General features: G+C 42.2%; 2 protein-coding genes across 2 annotated transcripts; both read left to right on the top strand.

The window, feature by feature from the left end:
- The first annotated feature begins 13,807 nt into the window (after window positions 1-13,807).
- On the top strand, window positions 13,808-16,161 carry LOC115761152 (carboxypeptidase N subunit 2). The gene has a single exon (XM_030702823.1). It carries the CDS (start codon window positions 14,066-14,068, stop codon window positions 15,491-15,493), a length of 1,428 nt encoding a protein of 475 aa, XP_030558683.1. The 5' UTR covers window positions 13,808-14,065; the 3' UTR covers window positions 15,494-16,161.
- A 76-nt stretch (window positions 16,162-16,237) lies between these two features.
- LOC115761153 (allergen Tab y 5.0101) lies at window positions 16,238-17,388 on the top strand. Its single transcript, XM_030702824.1, has 3 exons — window positions 16,238-16,421; window positions 16,480-16,877; window positions 16,935-17,388. Exons 1-3 carry the CDS (start codon window positions 16,266-16,268, stop codon window positions 17,305-17,307), a joined length of 927 nt encoding a protein of 308 aa, XP_030558684.1. The 5' UTR covers window positions 16,238-16,265; the 3' UTR covers window positions 17,308-17,388.
- Window positions 17,389-17,897: the final 509 nt, after the last annotated feature.

Below are 17,897 nucleotides of genomic sequence, written 5' to 3'. Positions count from 1 at the left end.
AGACAGCTTCTGCTGTCCTTAAAGGCCGATCCATGTCTTAATTAATGTGGCATAATTAAAAAAAAAAAAGAGAAAAGTAAACCAAAACAGGCTTAAAAAAAAAACAAACAAAAAGCAAAGGCTAAGAAAAACTTTGCTAAACAGCAAAGAAAAACAAGAACAGCGCAAGAAAAGGCGACCAAAAATTGCTCACATTTAATTTTTGCTCCGAAGAAGAAGAACATTTGTTGTATAGGTGCGCGGCAAAGGCCTCAAAAGGCCCAGGACCAAAGGCCACAAAAGTGCCAAATGCAAAGGCAAACAATGCCAACTGCTTGGCGGGGGGCGGAGGGGCGAGCGGCTCGGCGGGTAGGGAGTCGTTTGTGTCTCAAGGCGGGTCGCCTTGAGGCGTAGGCGTTGCTCGTGTTATTCCAAGTTGACATTGCGCCACCTACGCGACGCGACGCGTCGTGCCGTGCCGCCCACATGGTCGCCCGGCCCCGCCCACAAATTGGCGCCAACTTTTAATTATTCCATCATATTCATAAACTTTTTGTTGCGCCACGGGTGGGGCAGGCGGGGGACTGGCGCACAGGCACTCATTATGTGCGTCACACACTCGCACGATAGAGGCGGCAGGGTGTGTGGGCGTGGCTGTGGCTGAACTAAACGACAAGCTGCTTATTGTTGTGCTACACGCTGTTGTTGTTCTTCTTGTTGTTCTTGTTGTTCCTGCTCGTGTTGTATATACCCTGTACATCAGACGAGGCGCCAAAATTGAGCCTATTCGTATAACAGATAGTAGAGGAAGATTGTATGACAGATAGTAGAGGAAGATAGCTGCGATTAGGGACTTGTTATGCCAGTCTGATTTACAGGGTATACTTTTGTTACAAAAAACAGAAATCAACTGACATACTTCTGGTTAAAGCTAGAGCCTTGGTTTATGTTATACTTTTTTCATATCAATCGTATGAGCAGCACGCAAGTTATTCAGCTGTCTATCAGATTACAGGGTGCCACAGAGTCAACCATTTTTAACTTATGATCTAAGCTGTTGCCTTGTTCTCAAATCGATCGAATGAGCAGCACGCTAGTTATTCAGCTGCTTATCAGATTACAGGGTATTATAGAGTCGTGTACTTTTAACTGTAGCCCAATCACAATTGTTCCCAATGTTATTGTTGTTGTTGTTGACGCTGCCTTTGTTTTTGGTGTAATGCCAACAATGGCGTCTTCGGGACGCCGCCATTGCCTGGCGGTGTCTGGCCAGGGAGGGGAGGGAGAGGGAAGGGCGGCAAAGAAGGCGTTACTCCATAAAAATGAACAACAGCCTTTTTATTGTCGAACAATGAACAAGCAGTGTTCAAGTTTTTGGCCTTTCTTTGGCTTTGCTTTGTTGTTGTTGTTGTTGTTGTTGTTGTTGTCATCGACAACAGCATTTAATGAGGCTGTCGCCTTATTGTGCTCAATTGTGCTTGGGCAGCCCTAAGAATTTCTAATATTGAGAACTAGAACTTGCCATCTAGGTGGGGAGGGGAGCGGGGTTGGAGTATATTCCATGGCAAACATGAGTTCGCATTTTGCTGGGGGCGAAGGAGGTGTTACTTTAAGTTTATAAACGAATGCATATTTAATAGCCGAGCAGGACACAAAGACGCTTGGAAACTGAGAACAGTTGGAAATTATGTTCAAATTTGTCACATCATTTTGTCCACGCGACGAAAGGCATTGTGAATGCGTGACGTGGCCATATTAATGTGTCATTGTGAATGCAGCTGCTGTCGGCTGACCAGATGGATGAAAAAATACCAAATTGTTATCGATTGCTCGATAAATGCTTAAAAAAGACTTGCCATTTGCCAGGCAAACTAACTGTTATACTTCCAGGCCGGGTGTATAACAAGATCTTAACATATTCAATTGATGCAGCTTGGAGCCAATTTGAGCTGCCAATTAAGCCAACTGGCTGTGAATGACAAAAAGTTGTCGTCGTTGACAACTGTAAAGCGAACTAAAGTCTGCAGCTGAACTAATGAAATGCCATTCGCGTTACGCACCACAGCGTCATGCACAAAGGAGCACGTGGGCAAGGCTGGGCAGGGCAGGGCGGGGGCTCAAAAGCCTGAACGATGCTCAACACTGACACTTAAAGCCGACAAGTTAAGCGCGTCGCGAAGCTGGAAGCAGGGAAACGGGTAACGGGTAACGGGAAACGGGAAAGCCGGATCGCGATGCGGGTCGACTGGATGTGGGCTCTAGGCTGGACGTGCATTTTGTGTGAGTGGCAAACGTTTTGTCGTTAGCCCGCAGCAGCAGCAGCAGCAGCAACAGCAGCTGCTGTTATACGTAATATTGAATCGGTGCAGGGACAGCAGGGAGGGGGGAGCCGTATATGGGATGTGGACTCGCCTGAATGTGCATAGTTAGTGATAAACTGCTTTGGCACGGAAATGGCCCTGGAAATAGAAATGATGTCGAGTGTGTGCTCGTGTGCATAAAAAGGCCAATTAGACGACAGATACAGCTGCAGATGCAGCTGCAGATGCACAAGGCAGAGACAACTGCAGCCGCAGGCCTGGAGGCTGTCTAAAGTGTGGGCGTGGCAGTTAAATGACATAAATGGGACAGTGAAACACGAGTTGAAGGCAGCTTCAAAACTAACATTTGATAGCCTCAGTAAGAACTAGAGTTAAACTATTTGTTAGGCATGCTTTTCACTTACAGGGTACCTGCTAGTCGTGCACACTTTGCGCCCAGCTAATTCAGCCGTAGGCATGTCTATTTGCTGGCATAATTTTTTCGCTTCCGCCTGAAATGTATGCTTGCAAGCAACTTTAAATTAACTTTGCTCGCAGGGAAATGAAATAAGTTGCAAGCTCGTATATTTGTCAGCCAAACACACACTAGCACACATACTCGCACACACACACTCGCATTGCTATAGATAGCTGCGCCTCGCATAATCAAGAAGTTTTAAATGCATCATAAAAAACTTTTGCCCTGTGCAATTTGCGAACTTGTTTTTAGGCTTCTCTCGTCTACATTTATGATGTATGTGCCACGATTTATGCGCACAACATTCCCCCGGGCACACACATTTATGTGTGCGTGTGTGTGTGTGTGTGTGTGTGCTGTCAGGTGGCAAGGCAAACAAACTAGCAAATAGCAAAAAATACACTTGAAGCCCGCAACAACGCAAGATTCACGCATATCTGTCGACTACAATAAAAATGCGAACCGAAAATAATGTAAGCACCTGAAAGCGAGACTAGGATGCAAAGTAGTCGACTGGAAGATACCCTCAACAAGCTACACAGAGAGAAAAACGGCGAGCTAAGGACAAGTTTTTCCGTACTTGATTCTATACCAAAGAAATTCGTAATGTTTTTAGCGCGAATCGAGCTAAAAAACTCTTGAGTTAAGTAAAATTCATACTTAATTTCATTTAATCTCTAAAAGGACTTAGAATAAGTATCAATATTCTTGAATCGAGTAATAAAAGAAGCCAAGGAATTCAGCTGCAAGAGTAGAATTTGTTGACAAAAAATATTTCTAGTTTGTTTTAAACATTTTCTTGAAAAAGGCTCAAACTTAAATCTCTCTATTGTATTGCCGCGCAGCAACTGTTAGCTTATCATAGCCTTAACTGGCTTAGGTCTAGGGTATTGGGAAGCGTAAACATATTTATAGTCGCCTAAACGGCTCGGCCGACTTTCCAATAAACCAACTGCATGCATAAATCTGTCAAGAATCAAGCCTAAGAGTTTCACCTGTCTCTGGTCGTCGCATTTGAAGCCCAAAAAAGTTGCCTAATGTGTGTTTCTTTACCTCTGCTTCTTGTATTATTTTTTATTTTTTGTCTTGTTGTTGTCGTCTGTGTCCTTGGTCCTTGAACTTGTGCTTGAGATAGTCGCGTGTGTGCATTAAACGTAATACATAATACATTATGCGACAAGAGACACAAATCTCTGCTACGCTTAGCTCTGCTTGGCAAATAAAGAAACGAATTTCTGGTACATAAATTATCAGTAAGTCGACGGTGCCGATGTTATTTTTATTGACACTTTCGGGCTTTACGAGCAGCGCATAGATCAACCGCCCCATCCATGTCAAAGTTTGGTTCAGTTTCGGTTTAATATGGCCTATTGATAAGATTTGTTGCTGCAAATTAACTGCAGCTACTCGGTGCACATAAACTTTCAATTATGCCAAATTGCAGAGAGGGTCAGAGAGAGAGAGAGAGAAAGAGAGAGAGAAAGAGAGAGAGAGAGAGAGAGAGAGAGGAGAGAGAGAGAGAGCGAGAGGGGGTGGTGACGAAGCATGCCCTGCCTTTGGCCATAAATACAATTAATTCTCGAGTGCATTCCCTCGGCGTTGACATTTAAATTAAATTTTCGAAAATCACTGCACGTATTTTATGCTTAATATTCATTTGATTCGCCAGCTAGTTGCAATGATATCAGCTGTAAATGTTATTTAAACATGCCAGTTAAAAAATCTTCAGCTTTAAAAGAGACTTTCACATTGAAAAATAGAAGCTTTAATGTGCTTTCGAAATCGTTTCGACAGCTGCAATTTTTAGCCAGCTTGAAGCTTTTAAAAAGCTTTTGTGTATGCACTCATGCTGTAAGTTGCTGTGCTTTTGAGCATTGCTAACTGCTTGAACAAGCTGTTGAGCATTCGCCTTAAAGCTCATTAATTTGCGTATAATCCATACACCAAAGGATATATTATTTTGATTTAATATAATTAGCACTTTCAATGTTTAAGCTTTAATGTGCTTTCAAAGCTCACAGCTCGCAATGTTATTGCTGTTAAGCACAAAGCTTTAGTGAATATTGTAAAATCTTTTGACTTATTATAAAAAGCACCTATTTTTTGTTACTTGCTTTTCTTCTTCTTTCGCTTTTGTCTTCAGCTAGTGTCATTGATAGCATAGCAATTCATATTGATGGCACAGACAACAAGTATTGTCTACTGCACTACGCGTGTGTGTGTGGTGTGTGTGTGAGTGTGTGTGGCATACTGTCAAGTGAGCTGAGCGTTGTCAATTACATACATTCGCCTCGTACGGCGCCGCTTGGCCTGTGTCTGAGGCTAAGACCCTGTGGCTGAAGTGATTCCCAGTGGCAGCTGCATCGTTTGCTCTTACACTTTGATGGGCAACCGTCAGAATTTGAGCACATAATTCAATTAGACTGCACTTATCAGTCGAACCCGTCCCCCTCTCTCTTTTTCTCCCCCATTCTGTGGATGTCAACTGGAATGCACACTCCAAGCGGCACTCGGCGCATTGTTTCGCATTTAAAATATATGCTCCAGCACGTTGTCCGGGCCAATTGGCAGGATGTGGGGCAGCAGGAGGAAAGCAGATCTGCTGCTGCCCGTGGCAATTGACCCACTTCATGCTGGCGTCTGACAGCTTCAATTGTTTGGCGTTGGCGCCACTTTCACTCACCTAATTAAGCGCCTGCACCCGGCGTGCCCCCGACAAAGACTCCTACATTCTACAGTAAATAAATGAGAAATTAATTCATTTTCAGCAGCTAACCCAACCGGTAGCTGCCTGGCCCCAGCCGAAAGTAAAACAAGAGCCAAACTGAGCCAACGGCATGCAAACTAAAAGATACAGGCTGCAATGATGTCATTTGAGCCAAGACCAAGCTAGCTTGGCTCGAACTTTGCCCACTCGTTAGCGGTAATTTAATTCCTTGGCATAAGTGCAACTGATGCATGCCTCAAGCATTCAATTTAATTGCCCAAGAAAACTTGGCTCGGAAATACGATCAGCTTTGCTTGCCTATGCTATTAACCCAATCGGTTGGCCTTCATATTTGCAGCTATAATTCAGGTCAATTTTAATTACAGATTTGCAGACGTTATTTAACTTTAAATAGAGTGGAATTAAGCAGCAAATGCGTGCTTTGCGCAATCTAAAATATAATTTCCCTTTATTTTGCAGAGCAATTGCAATGGGCAGAGCTGCCACCTAGCCGTTGTACCTTACTAACAGGGCTGCCACCTGGTCGTAAAATTGGCAATTAAACGGAATTATAGATAATTGGTTGAAGCATCGATTCTTAAATCAATAAAGCTGTCATGCCTTTCAAAAATTGTTTTGACATTCTTATATTACAAAGATAATTGAGAAATTCTATAGACTCAGGAGCTGCCTTTTAGTCGTTATACCTTACTTCTAACAGAGCTGCCACCTGGTCGTAAAATTGGCAATCAAGCGGACTTATCGATAATTTTTTAAGCATCAATTTGTGGCTTTTCTTTAAAGAATAGAGCTGTCATGCTTATAACGAATTGTTTGGGAAAAGGACAAATAATTGGGAAATTCTATAGACTCGCGAGTGTTAGAGTTAGGTTAACAGATATTTAAGTGCAATTAATAAAAGACCCATTAAAAGTAAACTGTATTATTAACTTACCCATTTCGTGTCTCACATAATCTGTTGATTAGCCAAGCGATCTCTTGGCCAGAGCACTTTTAGATTAGTTATAAGTAATGTGCTTTATTTGTGCTGCACGTTGAGTTATTTATGTGTGTAGCTACGCGATGCTAGTGCCGCGTTTTACGATCCAATCAAGTGTGCACATAAAAATAAACGCTGTCCCAGCGAAAAGAAAAAAAAAAAACAAGTAAGAAAATGTAACCAAACTGAAAGTGGCGCAAAAATGGGAAAAACTGGGGAAAACTCTTCAATCGTAACTACAAACACACATTTCGGGCAACACATAAAAATGAGCCAAAAGCAGCGCAATAAAATTTCCAAAAAAAGGAAAAACTACAATAAAATAAAGAACAAGCGCAGAGCACAACATAAACCAGATGAGTGTCACTCGTGCCTGGCTAACCCTGTCTCCCCCCCACTCGCCCCGATCCTGTCCAGCTTTCGACCTTTGTCGCTGGCTAATGGTCATCGTCAGCGTCAGCGGCTGTCGTTGCGGCCGAGGCGCCGGCCATGCCGCAAGCCACGACAACCCACTCAAAAGGGTGTGAAAGCCTTGGCTAAAACACGAGGCATACATGCACACACACAAACACACCCAGACACACACACACAAGCGCAGACATAAGCGTTTTATTAGATTTTCCTGTATGCCTGCTGAGCGTAAGTGCAAGCGAGTACTTGTAACACACACACACACAAGTACACGCCCGCCTACGCCTTAACAACTTCATTAGACAGCCGCCCACACACACACACACACGCGCGCGCACACACATGCACAGATTGGCAGGCAGTTGTTTGGGCCACGCTAATCTGTTGGTGGCGTTTTGGCAGCTGCTAAACTCAACTGTGAAGTACATTAATTTCAAGCTTAGCAAAGGCCAAAGGCAATAAATCTTCCATGCCATGCAGGACATGCGCAATGACTGCACACACACACACACACAGCTGGTCTAGGAGTTGGACTAATGTATGCAATGTGAGCTTTGAACCGTAGAGCGACATTTATGGCCAACTGAACTGGACTAATTGTGGCTCAATCAAAAATCGTACAGCATGCAGCATACAGCATGCAACAGCAGCAAAATTAATTAGTGCAACAGCAGAAGAAGCAGCAGCAGTACAAGAAAAAATAACAAGCCAAGCTCGGAGTTGCCGCATGGCAATACAATTCATGCAGCAAGGCCAAAAAAACACACACACACACACATACACAAAAACAAGCTACAGAATAGTCCAAACAAATCAAATTACAGCTCGAAGCAGCAGCAGCAACAGCAGCAGCAACAGTTGCAGCAACAACAACTGAAACCAAAAATGAAATGCATTCCCAACTTTTTGGCCAGTTGGCAGCTAGCGAGAGTTTTGTGTCCACAGCATAAAAACAACAAGCTGGCAGAGGCGTGGAAGTGGAGAGTTTTTTTGAGGGGAGGGGGGGGGGGGGGGGGGGGGGTTTGACGTTTGCAAATGAAACTGAATTCTCATTTCTGAGCCAAACGTGAAGGCATCCAATGGCCACGCAAGGCAGGCGGACAGCGGGGCTGTGCAGGGACATCGGGACAAATGTTGTTGTTAAGCAAATTGCCTTTCATGTGCGAAATTGCAATAAGCAACAGGCAGACATTTAAGCTGAATGCTTGACTATGTGATGCCCTGTAAATACGAGAATTATTATTTAAGAGTCGTTTTGGCTGCAGTCAGCGTGTTCTTAGCTCAACCTGAGCTCTATTTAAACATAAAAGCTTACCGCACACAAATACCCTCTGTGCATGCACACATAGGGTATCAAATAGCAGCTTGCTCTAGGCACTTGACAGCATTTGTTGTGCTTGTTGTCTTGAGAACATGTTTAAAAAAGTTGTATAACAAAATCCATCTTTTAGTCTGTTACACTCTAAACCTGCCTTTAACTCAATTTAAACATGTACAGGGTATTGAAAAGTTGAACACTTTACAGCCTTATATTGAGGGCAATTCAATTCGTAAGCTGTTGTTTGTCTCACTTGCAAGTCATTAATAAACTATTAGTTTAATGCATACGCTTATCTATTTGATAGCACTTTAAAGCGACTTTAATGAAAGGACACGCTGCGTATGCTTAATTTTAAGAAATATTGTTCATACGCACAGTTGCCAGCATTTAGTTAAGCAGCCAAGAGCACAGCAGTAAATTTTTGAGAGCCGAAACTATTTGACACTTGATGAAGACACCTAAACACACACACGCACCCACACACACCCCCACACACGCACACACACTTTGTGGAAGGTGTATTTTGAGTTGGTAAATCTTATGCTTGTAGTCAAAAACATTTGCGATTGGTTAAGTTGTGTATGGGGGAAAGATTGAGAGGGAGAGAAAGAGAAAGAGAGAGAGAGGGGGGAAAGAGCGAGAGAGGGAGAGAATCTATTCTGCAAGTATTTGCATTCAACTAATACCGCAAAGCCGTCAAAGGTTTGCAAATTTCATTTCGCTTCCAGCACAGCCAACGCACTTTGAGAGCTTTTTAGAAATAGAAATAGAAATAGATAAATATATACATATATACATAGTATACAAATATATGGTTTTGTATTCGTGAATAACTGTTGCCAAATGCCAGCAAGAACAAATAGCTTAGAATGAGTTGCAAAAGCATTGCAAAAACCAGAAAATGGCACTCAAAGCGGTTCATTAGGAAGATAAACGAGCATTTCCTTGGCAGACACACACACACACACACACACACACACACACATATTACAAATGAACTAGTTCGTTCGGGAACCAACAGACAATACTTGCACTTTGTTACTTCTGTTCTTTTTCTTCGCTCTCGTTCCCTCCCTCTCTCTTTTAAGTTCTGCACTTTGCAGTTTATAAGTTTGGTTTTTCAATTTATTAAGACTTAATCTTTTAATAACTTTTGCCAATTTAATGTTTATATCAATGATAGCCACAAAATGTCTGCCTTTAGATACGTTATCTAAGTTATTCATTAAGCCAACTTTACGGAAACTGTGTGTATGTGTGTGTGTGTTTGTGCGTATGTGTGTGTGTGTTTGTGTGTGTGTGCGTGGTTCCTTTTTGGCTTTTATCATTTTGATCAAATGAAAGTATTAAATTGTTCGCCTGCTTGTTGTGTGTTCGCCTCACGCAGCTTAATGCGCAGACACACCCACCTATATACACACACACACACACACCCACACACACACACACACACATTTGGGCGTAGGTTTGGCCTATTGTTTAGTCAGGGCATTAGACATGCTACATGCTACACACAAGTACGCAACGAGGTCGTTTTGTGGCACGTTCAACCATTAGACGAAATCATTTTCTTTAAATTTGGCATTTAATTGAGCGCAGTAAATAAACGTGCACTTAACGACAACATACCGAAGTTTGTATACCCTAACATATGCATTTATCTGGTAAGAAATGTAAAATATGACAATTCAATGGATCTTAGATTAAATCTTCCATTAGATTATCGTCGATTCTGCATTGCAAACTGAGAACGTTAATTCTTTAATGGGTTGACGCCAACTCTTCGCCAGGATCTTAAATATATATACCTTACTATTGAATTGTTTATATCCCACTTATATTCTGTTCAGTTGATTTATGACATTGTTTTAGTTCACATATGACAGACAGAACAAAATATATACTAACTTTACTCAAAGATCTCTAAAAATTTGTTTGAAGCCGATCGGACGGTAAGCCAATAATTTAATTAATTTCGACCTATGTCTATTTAGGATATTTGAGGGTAACATTTTTACATGAATTTCGACCAATAATAATGTTACAAGATTAAGATGCAGAATTTATCAAGAGACCAAACCACAAACAGAAAGCCAAATCTCGTGAAAATCGGATGGTTTTTGGTCGAGTTATGGGGGTTGGGAAATTTTGACCTATGTCTATATAGGATAATAGCGGGTATCCCCCGACCTTGCCCCTACAAAGGTCTTAAAGGTCTTCGAAAATGAGTTTGTAACCGAGAAATGAGTTTGAGCTCGAAACGTCACCAACGAAATCTTTGACCCTCATCTAAACTAAGCCCCAAACTAAACTAAGTCAATTGCAGGATAACTATACATAAATATATATATATATATATATATATATATATATATATATATATATATATATATATTAAGAATTCTTGACAAAACGCACATACCCGCCTCTGTGTGTGTATTTGTAGTGCCTGCTTTGATTGCGCGCTGAGCTCATTTGGAATTCTTTAAAAGGAATATTCACAGATGCGCTTACGGAGCCCAACAAACCGGGGCCTTAAATGAGGGCGAAATAGCCGAAGAGCAAGAGAGGAAGAGAGATGTGCAGCAAAATGTCATCGGGCATAACAGAAACGTTTTCAAAGCCAATTAGCTAATGTGCTGCACCTTTGTGTCTGTCTGACTGTCTGTCTCTCTTTCTCTCGCTTTGTTGCATACTTTCAGGCACTAAAAAAAAGTACGCATACGCAGAGTTGTGCAGCTGCACAGCGTGTGCATAATGCAGGCTTTTCTGCCACTTGCAGCTGCTATTGCAGCGTGTGCGGCAAGTGGCACACAGCCACTTCCGGTAAGCGGATGCGGATGCGGTTGCAGGCAGACAGCCACGCCTCCACCGGCCCACAGTCACGCCCATGCAATGCATTATTGTAATTTGCATTTTAATGCGCTGTTATTAGACAAAATGCATGACAAGTGATTCAATTAGCACAGCTCGAACACAACAATTGATGTAGCTGCGTGTGTGTGTGTGTGTGTGTGTGTGTGTGTGTGTATCTCTTGTGCATTACACAACACTGGGCTGCTGGGCTGTCCATTGACATTCAGATGGGCATTAAAGTCAATTGCAGGATAACGGAATGCGCCTTTTAATGATTTTCCCATTTCGATTTCCATTAGCATTTCCTGCATGCAACCAGTTGTGGCATGGATTTGCATGCTGCACGCTGCTGCACATGCATTTAAGCCTGTGGACTACAGCAACGGTCTTTTGCTGCATGCCACGTGCACAAATTTAATATTACAATTTTCATAAATATTCAGCAGGTGCCGGCGCACAACTTGTGTGTGTGTGTGTGTGTCCTTTGACTGTTGCACGTTTAGCGCGCATTTTATTTTGCAATTTTTTGCCCGCTGACCACAAAAACAAAGCCGGAAATTGATGGATTTCACGTGCGTGCCAAAATTTATTGTATTCTCTTAAAAATTTAACCTGAATTTGGCCAATTAATTAACAATTCCATTAGATCGCCAAAATTGCGTTTAATTAAATTGTGCATAATTATCGTTAAGTATATGCACACACACACACACACACTCGCGCACACACACGCACACACGTAATCAGCTTTTCAATGTAATTAATGAGTTTTTAGTTGAAAATAAATTTGCCTGTAATAATGTATCGAGGGCGCGTGGACAGCGGACGGGGGTTGCCTGCGAGGCTGAAACGTGTGGCTGGCATATTTTAAAATTTTAGAAATACAACAACATGTTTTCACATGCACACACACACGCACACACACAGTACACACATACACCCACGCGCGCACTTGGCAGCTGGCAACAGAGCTCATTAAATGCTTTACATGTGCTCATTTCACCTCTTCGCCCCAGCTAACATCCACCCAACATCTCCCCAACCAACCCTCCTATCATTCCTTAGCACAATTTTCTGACTCCCCACTCTCCGGTTCACATGTAATTTAATGCTCTGTCTTCGCACAAAAGTCAAGAGCAGCAAACAGTTTTCCATGAAAGTCTTTAATTTATGTAAATTTTGCGTGCGTATGCGTGTGTGTAAGTGTGTGTGCGTGTGTGTGCGTGTGTGTGCTGCGCGCCTCATCAATTTACCATTGACAGTACTCGCATAATGTATGCAGAGGCAACAATAATTTAAATAAAGCTTGACTTTTATAGAACAGCGGCATTGCCCCAAAGGAAAATGTCCAGCTGGAAGTGTTTCATAAAATACATTAATCAAAATATTTCTAGCGGTAATCAACTAAAGTTTGGCTGCTTTCTTGACACAATTTAATAGCTATGCCCGAAAAGCTATTAAATTACATTTGACAATGAAAAGTCGTACAGGAAATTTATAGGACAGAAAAGTTCTTTTCCGGAATTTGTGCTATTTTTCCAAATTAAAAATAAATGCCCCTGTTAAAGACTTTTCATATGAACAACTCAATATTTGCTTAATACAGGGTATATATCGGGGCTATATATTTTCGGCCCGAGGCATTGAAAAGTCAATTTCCGTCAGTAGCCGCCGTAATTAGTATTTAAGTTGATTTCGCACTCATTTAACGCTCCACAGAAACGCACAAATCCCTGCGGATAAGATCGAAACAACGTCAAGTCAGCGTGTAAATCGCTGTCAGGGATTAGTCCCAACTTTTGAGGGTGGTATTTGAAATAAAAAGAAAGAAAAGTATTAACTTCTTCGGGCCGCAAGCAAACAATTTTCATCAATATTCAATGTGGTTCAATGTGTGTCAGCGGCTGCCACATGAAATACCTTTTGTATTTGCCCATGTCCAGAGCTTACATATTGGTATGGGCCATGATTAATGAACTAGATAAATGATATGAGACCAAAACAAAAGCACTGATAGAAAGAGAGAGATTGAGCGAGTGAGAGAGAAATAAAGCTCAACGCCTTATCTTATCGAACATTTGAATGCACACCTGAACGAAACACAACTCATGGACTTACAACACGAATGAGTGCGCTGAGTGGAATGAGTGCGAAATTAATCTAAGCATATGTCGCGCAACTGTCCAACTGAATAAGGGCTAATGCTGAGAAATTGTGAGAGAAAGAGCGCTGGAAAATTCGAAATCAATATGTCAGCATTGAAAATATACAGAAAATCGAGTATTAATAATAATAATAATAATAATAATAATAATAATAATAATAATAATAATAATAATAATAATAATAATAGTAATAATAATGACAAAGATAATTATAATGATAATGATAATGATAATGATAATGATAATGATAATGATAATGATAATGATAATGATAATGATAATGATAATGATAATGATAATGATAATGATAATGATAATGATAATGATAATGATAATGATAATAATAATGATAATGATAATGATAATGATAATGATAATGAGAATGATAATGATAATGATAATGATAATTTTAATGATAATGATAATGATAATATTGATAATAATAATTTTAATAATTATAATAATAATAATAATACTTATAATAGTAATAATAATAATAGCGAACGTGAACCGAACCGGTTCGTACTGGAAGTTCCAATTGGTTTTTGCTAAGAACCAAACCCGAAGTGAACTAAAGATCTAGTTCGCCCAAATATTTTCCCAAACTTTTCAGCTTTGCTTTATTCATCGTTCGAGCACAGTTTGTGCTTGTTTCTCATTGTGCCTCAGCAGTTGCTCACTCATTCCAAAACCCTCAAGCTTTTTATTTCCAGCGATAAGATAAACCCCTATCTGCCATATCGAGTCGCAGTGTCGCAGCAAAAGAATTCAATAGCGAATCGTTGGCTCTTGTGCAGTGTGGTAGCCGAAACGGAACAAATCCAAACTTTCTGACAAATACGTACAGTATGACGCCCAGAGCTGCGTCAAGATTGAACTTTGCCCTCAGCCCAAAACTCCAGCTGTTGCTGCTGCTGCTGCTGGTGGGTTCATCCAGGCCGGAGCGCATCGATGCCAACGATGAGGAGGTGGATCGTTTTTGTTATCCCGCCGCGCATCGCAACACGCGTCTCTCTTGCGAGTGCAGCAATGTGAGTGCCGCGCCTTGGGGCATGCGTGCCCTGCACATTGATTGCAGCTACAAAGACTACAAGACGGAGGATCTAACCGAATTGCTGCCCCTGTATATCGACACCTTGGATCTGTCCTGGAACAAACTGAATCGTGCGCCCAGCTTTAATAGCGACAGCCTGCGTCTGCTCAATCTGATGCACAACAACATAAGCGCCATCGCGTCGAGCAACTTTGAGCGTGTGTCCAGCCTGCGGGAATTGTATCTGGGCTGGAACAGCATACAGCAGCTGGAGGCGCAATCGTTTGCCGGGCTGCCGCACCTGCAGGTGCTCAATCTGGCGCACAACAATCTGCACTCGCTGCCCGGCCAGATCTTTGCGCCGCTGCTGGTGCTGAGCACCTTGGAGCTGTCCTGGAACCGGCAGCTGAACCAGACCAACGGCCAGGAGCTGTACAGCAGCTATGGCATTAATCCGAAGCTGGACACACTGCGTCTGGATGCGTGCAATCTGAGCGAGCTGAAACTGCCGATTGATGCACCATTGCGTGAACTCTCGCTGCGACGCAATCTCTTCCAGCGTGTGCCCGGCCAGCTGCCTGCGGCGCTGCAGCGCCTTGACATTAGCGAGAATCTGCTGGAGAAGCTGCTGCCGCAGGATGCGGCCAATCTGACCCAGCTGCGTCAGCTCTATGTGGAGGATATGCCCCTGCTGCAGGGCATCGCGGCACACGCGTTCGCCCCGCTGCGCCAGGTGGAGGAGATGAGCTTCCAGAATAGTCGCCAGCTCAGCTGGCTGGATGGCGATGTCTTCGTAATGGAGAATGGCTATTCGGTGCTGCCGCCGCTGCGCATCTTAAGTTTTCGTGGCACTTTGCTGCGCAATTTTAATGTCACTTTGTCACCGGTTTTTAGGAAACTTACCCAATTGGATCTCAATGGTGTGCCGCTTTACTGCGACTGCCAGCTAGCCTGGCTCAAGGATCTGGCCATACAGACGAACGGGCGTTGCTTGCGTCCGGCCCGAGTGCGAGGCATGCTCGTCTCTTCGGTGCGTGACGATGAGTTTAGCTGCGAAAGATGGCCCCGATGGGCCTACGGATTGATCATCTTGGGCCTAATTGGAGTCTGTGCCGCGGGCGTTTATCTAATTGTGATGGGCCTGCGACCGCATCGCGGCGTCACAATGCGACGCAAAGTGGGGGCCGGCAGTCCCTATGCCCGTGTCACCATTGAACCCAATCGCCAGGAGAACCTGCACTAAGAACCTTTGTCATTTACGACTAGACAAGGCCCAATACTTAAGTCTGTGTTAATTTTTTCTATATTTATATATATGTATATTAAACTAAAGGAATGCTAATGCATATTTTATGAGACCAGGTGCTTATTCATTGATTCAAGTTGAGTCGTTGTTTACTCATGAATATTTGCTGCGTGGGCTGCTTTAAAAGTTTGCAAAACTCTGGCATTCGTTAACATTAGCTTAATATGTAAAGTAGCAGAGCGTTCGCTGCACGCTGTTAATAACATTGAGAGGCTTCAATTAACATCTGTTAAGATTGTTAATTACTTTTGACAATTTAAGTGCACGCTTCCTAGTTGTTAAAAGGGAACTTTTTACCAGCAAGCAAAACTTTAGGAACCACCCATTAGAAAAGATTGGAAGTTAGCTTATCTATTCCAAAGACTTATCTACGCCGTCGCTGAGTGTGGCTATTTGATAATGGTTCACAATTATTTGATTTTGTGTTCACAACGTAAACAATATGGCAAATGTTCAACTTTATTGAACGCTCTCAAAGAGCCAACTGAACTGAATTTACAATAAACTGTTGCATGATATTAGATCGAATAGCGAGCTCTACAAATATTTTATACCTCCAAGCTATCTGCTTATATAATACTTGGTAAACTGTCGAGCTATGTCTAAAAGGCTTAACAAATGGATTTGGCTGTCATAACGACCGCAAAGCATCTTGTTATTTATAAATAATTTTACCCTCGTGAGCTCCAGTCCAATAATATATTCAGCGATGCAGCGGCAGCATTTGTTGTTGGCTTCCACTGTGATCCTCGGCCTGGCCAGGATAACCGCATTGCCAAATTCTTGCTTGACACCAAGTGATAAACTTGAAGCGCCCGATTATTGTCTAGAACATCAGCCGCATTTCGCCTGCGAGAGCGAGGAAGTGAGTAAAATGGGCCTCTATTTTATCGGATTAGAGATCAGTTTCATTTAATATCCAGGAGTGGGCCGGAAAATGCGGCAAGCCACGAAAATTTATTGAACTGACGCCGGCATTGATTAGGCGCATTGTGAGGCAACATAATGTCTATCGCAACATGGTGGCAAAGGGCAACATGGCAAGGCTTCCGGCTGCGTCACGCATGATGCTAGTCGCCTGGGATCCGATTCTGGCTGATTTGGCCAAGCTGGCCGTGATGCGCTGCACAATAGATCCCATTGGGATGAGTTTGTCAACGACACAGGCCGCCAGGCCAGGCTACAATGCGGTCTTCAGCAAATATCCCAAGCATCAGCAGCAAGACGTACTCAAAATTCTAAACTCCCATTTGAAGGCCTGGTATGATCAGTACTATTATGTAAACTTGGAGAGCCTACTGACTGGCAAATCGGCCGGCGGGTGAGTAGGAAACGGATTAATTTCAAATCTAACAAATATATAGAATTTGAATTTCAGTCAGGATATTTCACACTTTCTGCAACTTATGACGGGTTCAAACACTCGCGTGGGCTGTTCCATAGCCAGCTTCCATGAGGGCCTTTGGAAATACCAATTGATGATCTGCCTTTATGGCTGCAATAAGCAGAAGGACCAATTCGCTTACCGCATTGGAAAAACGCCCGGCGATTCGTGCGCTTGCGGCACCGACAGGCAATATAAGAATCTTTGCCGGCCCGAAAACCACAATGGAGACTGCAGTCTTAAAAAAGAAGATGACGATGATATAGCCGGGCCAATAACGACAACAACAACGACAACCAAAAAGCCCAAAGAGAATTGCAAGCCGGGTACCATGCAATCTGTCCTTGATTGGCTATGGGGATTTTAGACAAGGTTTCGCTCAAATGTAAATACAAATAATGTGCATTGTAAATGATCGATGATAAATGTGGAAATTTCAACATTTCTATCTCAGTATATAAATAAATTACTTGATACTAACATATCTAAGTTAAAGAGTTGAAAAATAGATCGACTGATCATTTGGTTTTTTGTTTTTTATCACATATTCAACGATAAAATTGCCAATGCTAGTTAACAACCATAACAAATGCATTAAGCTGTTGATAAATAGTGAAACAAAACGCTCAAGAAGTTCTTTTAATGATAATGCTCCAATAAAAACAAAATAATTGTGAATATTTGATCGGAATACGTCAGATTTTATGCATAGCTTATGCAGGGTATGTTGGAGTGCGGATTAGAATATGAACAGGAGAGAGAAAACGAAATAAAATACGAGACTTGTAACAAATTGTTAATAAAACATTTGCTTGAGTTCATGAGAATCGCATAGAAAGGCAATATTTAGCTAAACGATTTTTAACATTTGTTCAGCCAAATATTGCCATTCCTTGCGATTCTCATGAATTTAAGCAAGAGTAACGCATTTTTGCTGGACTGCCAATCAATCAGGAC

This window comes from Drosophila novamexicana, unplaced genomic scaffold (assembly GCF_003285875.2).
Source record: "Drosophila novamexicana strain 15010-1031.04,08,12 unplaced genomic scaffold, DnovRS2.1 tig00000462-arrow-pilon, whole genome shotgun sequence".
NCBI classification, from domain to species: Eukaryota; Metazoa; Arthropoda; class Insecta; order Diptera; family Drosophilidae; genus Drosophila; species Drosophila novamexicana.
Note: the sequence above shows the minus strand (reverse complement) of the source record. Positions and strands in the feature narration are given on the sequence as shown.